The 4,578-nt window shown below is 55.0% G+C and overlaps 1 protein-coding gene across 1 annotated transcript in view; it reads left to right on the plus strand.

Moving 5' to 3' along the window:
- The window catches only part of SLC38A10 (solute carrier family 38, member 10), a gene marked incomplete at both ends in the record, with an annotated part of 19,314 nt that extends 14,965 nt beyond the window's left edge, over positions 1-4,349 (plus strand). Inside the window, one exon of the mRNA XM_008947436.1 lies at positions 4,196-4,349. Within this exon, the coding sequence (XP_008945684.1) occupies positions 4,196-4,349 (154 nt within the window). The remainder of the gene's footprint in view (positions 1-4,195) is intronic.
- Between the last annotated feature and the right edge of the window lie 229 nt (positions 4,350-4,578).

Here is a 4,578-nt window from a genome sequence, read left to right on the forward strand (position 1 = left end):
ATTCTTTGTGGTGAGGGTGGCAGAGCCTGGAGCAGCTGCCCAGAGAGGCTGTGGAGTCTCCTGCTCTGGAGAGATCCCAAACCTGCCTGATGCCATCCTGCTCTGGACGACTCTGCTGGAGCAGGGGGGCTGGACGGGGTGATCTCCAGAGATCCCTTCCCACCCCAACCATGCTGGGATTCTGTGGTTCTGGGATTCTGTGGTTCTGGGGATTCTGTGGCTAGGTCAAAAGGCTTGCTCTGTCAGAAGGACAGTCAGGTAACAGTGCAGTTAAAAAGCTGGAGCTCAGGCATCAGCACTGGGGAGAACGTTCCCTTCCCTGTGGTTCCGCGTGGAGCGCCTTCCTCAGAAGGTGCAGGTCCAAGTCCTGCTGCCCTCCAGGAGCCTGGGGCGAGGGAGAGGAGTGAGGTTTGGCAGAGTGCTGCTGAAGGTCGAGTTGAGGTCTGTAAACAGAGCATTTAACTCCTAACAGGAAGGTGTTGGCTTCCCGCTGTTGACACAAGCCCGTCCGAGAGGCCCCTCCTAGGGAGGGCCGGGGTTGCTGCTGTCCCACTTGGGGAAGAGGAGCTGCAGAGAGGCTGCTGGAGGTCAGGAAATGACCCCTCACTCCTGCTCCTGTGCGGATGGAGGAGAGATCCCCCCCTGCCCTCCCCTGGCTGGCACCCCTTCCCCGCGGGCGCCTCGGGTCGCTGAGGTCCCTCCGAGGCAGCGTCTGGGTCCCGGGCTCTGCCTTCCTGCACCATGACTCCCTCCTTCCAAACGCCCCGTGGCCAGAGCAGCAGTTTGGAGGCAGTTGGGAGGATGTCGTCACTCTACACAAATGCAGAGGAGGTTTTTTTGTTTTTTTTCCTTTCTGCTTCCTGCCCGTGGCCCGGGCGTGGTGAGAGGAGATGGTCCCAGCTCCTGACACTGGTGTACAAAGTTCGAGCTGTCTTCTGGGAGGAAGGCCGGGCAAAGGAAAAGCCACCAGGAGAGGAAACGGCCTCGTAAACTTCCTCTGCTGCATTCCTGGTCTTGCTGGGAGCACTCCTCTCGGGAGACAGGCCTGGGCCTTGCTGACCTGCCCACCGGAGGCGGCTGCAGCCGGGGGGGTTTCTGTCTCCTCTGGCCATGGCCGTGTTGAGAGGGGTCTCTGCTCTCAGCAAGGGAGATCCTTCCCGTGGGACCAGGCACTCCTTAGAACTGCCCTGCAGTGTTGTCCCATCCCTTGCTCCAGGCTCTCAAGGGGTTTGACTGAATGACCTTTAAAGGTCCCCTCCAACCCAAACCATTCTGTGGTTCTCAGCTGGACATGTTGGGGCTAGATGCCTCCTCTGCCTGAATTTGGTTCCTTGAGCCACCACGTCCCTGCACCCCACATTCCTCTTCCCTTGATTGCCAGATCAACCCTGGTGGTCCCTTGAGCACAAACTGCCTGGTTTTCCCTCTCAGAAGTATCTCTGTGGACTTGGGCCAAGTTGTGGACCCCTCTGGTCTCTGGTTGCTGCTGGGGGGGCTGAAGGCGAGGGGCTGCTGCTGGCTCCTGGACAGCCCAGCCCGTGGGCTGCTCCTAGGCTGCCACGTGTGCCCCCTGCTCTGGGAAGCTCACAGATGAACTCCAAATGTTCAGCAATCAAAGGGGTTTGAATCTAACGCAGTCAAGCCCGTGGTTCCCCACCAAGATAAGAAACAACCAAAACCCTTTTAAAACATTTAATGTTTTCAGCCGTTTCCTACAGCTCCCTCCTCTCCCACGTTGCTCCTAGTTCCTGTGGCACCAGAATAGATCCTCTTTATGGAAACGTCCTTCCTCTCTGCTGTTGTTTCTGGAAGATGCCAGAGCAGCTCCCAGTCACAAGCTGCTGCCAGGGCTGGAGGTGTGTGAGGGGAGGAAGCGGCCGAGCTCCGAGCCCAGGGCAGCAGCCACAGGGACCTGCTGACTCCACTCCTGACCCGAGCCTGGTGGGAGGATATCTGCTCCTTGTGCACCCCCACGGCGAGGCAGGGAGCAGATTTTCCTTCTTCCTTTGCAGTGTTTCTGGGCTCTGGCCTCTGCTCCCTGGCCAGGCTGCTCGCCCCTTGTCCAGAGCTGCTTCGTGTCCCAAACAGACTTTTCCTTCTGGAGGCCTCTGTCTGTCTCCAGGGCTGTGGTGGGGATGGGATCTCCTGGGCCTGAAGCTCTGGGGTGCTGGTCCCTGTTTCTGGGCCATCTCCCCCATCTTGAGGAAGGAGAGGAAAGGGTCAACCTCTGCTCCCTCCCCTGGGGAAGCCAAGGGTTTAACTTTTCAATTTCACTGCTCCGTTTTATTTTCAGCTTTCTCCCTCTGGCAGTTTCCAGTTGTAGTAATCCCAGAATCCCAGCGTGGCGGGGGTTGGAGGGGACTTGTGGAGATCTGGAGTCTTGTGGGCTCTGCTGGGTGTGCAGCAGCCAGCAGAGCAGGGCAGTGGTGGTGAGGCAGCCACGAGGTGCAGAGATCCTTTTTGCCAACCTTCTCTGGCATCCTTTGCTGCCAGCTGCAGAAATAAGCTGGATCCTTGTGTTCCAGAGAGCAGGATGTACTTAAAAGAGGGAATTGCTGCATCATAAATACTAGTTTGCTGCAAACTTTGCACTTCCAGAGAAGGGCAGTGAAGCTGGGGAAGGGTCTAGAGCACAGGTCTTGTGAGGAGCAGCTGAGGGAGCTGGGGGTGCTGAGCCTGGAGCAAAGGAGGCTCAGGGGAGACCTTCTGGCTCTGCACAGCTCCTGACAGGAGCCTGGAGCCAGGGGGGGGTCGGGCTCTGCTCCCAAGGGACAAGAGACAGGAGAAGAGGAACCAGCCTCAAGTTGCCCCAGGGGAGGCTGAGGCTGGACCTGAGGAACAATTTCTTGCCCTGGAGGGTTGCCCAGGGCTGTGCCAGGCTGCCCAGGGCAGTGGTGGATTCCCCACCCCTGGAGGGGTTTCCAAGGACATGGGTCAGTGGGGACCTGGCAGTGCTGGGGGAACAGTTGGACAAAAAGAGCTTAAAGCTCTTTTCCACCCAATCAATCCTATGTTTCCCAGCATTTCAGAGGCTCTTGCTTTTTTGCAAGAACCTGTGGTGATTCTTGCAGCTTCCATGGTGAGTCCCAAACAGGAATTTGTGAGGAGACCCCAGTTTCTAGCAGGGGGTGCTGCTGCTTTCCCCAATTCCTTCACCACAAACTTACCGTGGCGCTCCTACCCATGGCTCACAGTGCCATTGACACACGAACCAGGATCCACGAGAAGCCTTTACTGTGACTAGCAGGGATGAAGTGGGTAAAAATAATGTATTTGGGTTTAGTTGGGTCTCCTGGCCTGCAGCCCATCAGCTCTTGTCTGTGGGAGCCTTTGGGTGTCAGGCAGCCCAGCCCCAAGCACGGCCGACGTTCCTCTGCCCTGGTGCTGCTGCTCGTCCTCTTGCTTGTCCTTCTTGTGTCACCCTGTGAATTTCTAGTGCTCCTAGAGATAATTTTTTTGTGTATAGAGTTTCTTTAATTCTTTCTTGAGACTCAAGTGGAATTAGATCCTTTTAGATCATTTTCTCATGAGCTATGAAGCTGTAGAAATGTTCTTTTTGGTGGTGGTCACTTTTGAGCTAGAATTTATCGAGCTTTTCCCTCCACAGGATCCTGATTCTGTCTCTCTGGTTTTATTCAGTTTGGCCCCAGCTTTGTGGAAATCAGTGAGTTACTTCTTTATCAAGTTCTTGAGGACTGGCCACCAGGACTTGTGTGTGGACATCTTATTCTTGCTTTCAGAACAAGGAGTTCTTAAACAGCTCCCTGGAAACCTTTCTAGGCTGTAAACAGGTCGGGCACCTCTGTTCTCAGCCCAGACCTGATTTCATGGTATTCTGGCTGCTGGAAATACTGGGGAATGAGTCTTCACAGCTGGACTTCTGTCTGCCACGTGCATTTTTCTCTCCTTACATCCTGTCCACTCACTTTGGAGCTCTTCTGGTACAGAAGTTGCCTTCTCAACAGCTCCCAGCATCTGAAACTCTCATCGGTGTGTCCACATCCAAATACAAACCTCAGCCAAAAGCTACTGGTTTTCTTTTTCACCTCTTAAATTTCTCTCCTCTCCCTCCTACTGACGTGTGTAATTGCACTGAGCTTTGAATGGTTTGGAGACAGTGTTTGCCTGAGGAATGCTGTGCAGAGCAGTCCCTCTTGTTTTGCTCTGCTAACCAAAGCTCTGGCACCTTGTGCAGATCATACTGTGGATCGGCCTGGGCATGCTGGTTATCAGCACCTACACCACCCTGTCTGCCACCGAGGACGCCCCTGTGAAGACAGAAGCAATGGGCTTGGAGCACCTGGACCAAGAGGAGAACAGAATTGACCAAGATTTGGTCAAAATCCCAGGTATGTGTCTGCCTGAGTTGTGTTCCCCAGCTCCGAGACCTCTTTCAAAAGCCAGATCACTTTTAAAAGCGTGGTGGAAGCAGGATCATTTCCAGGCAGCTCTGTGCCTCTTCCTAACACCTCAGGGACTTTTCCCAAGACAGGCTGTGGGTTTTATCTCCTGCAAAAGCCTGGTCTGAGCTCCGGTGGTACCTTGCGGGAGTCGTTCTTTTGGGAAAGGAAGGGAAAG

This window comes from Merops nubicus, unplaced genomic scaffold (assembly GCF_000691845.1).
Source record: "Merops nubicus isolate BGI_N331 unplaced genomic scaffold, ASM69184v1 scaffold30019, whole genome shotgun sequence".
In the NCBI taxonomy this organism is placed as follows: Eukaryota; Metazoa; Chordata; class Aves; order Coraciiformes; family Meropidae; genus Merops; species Merops nubicus.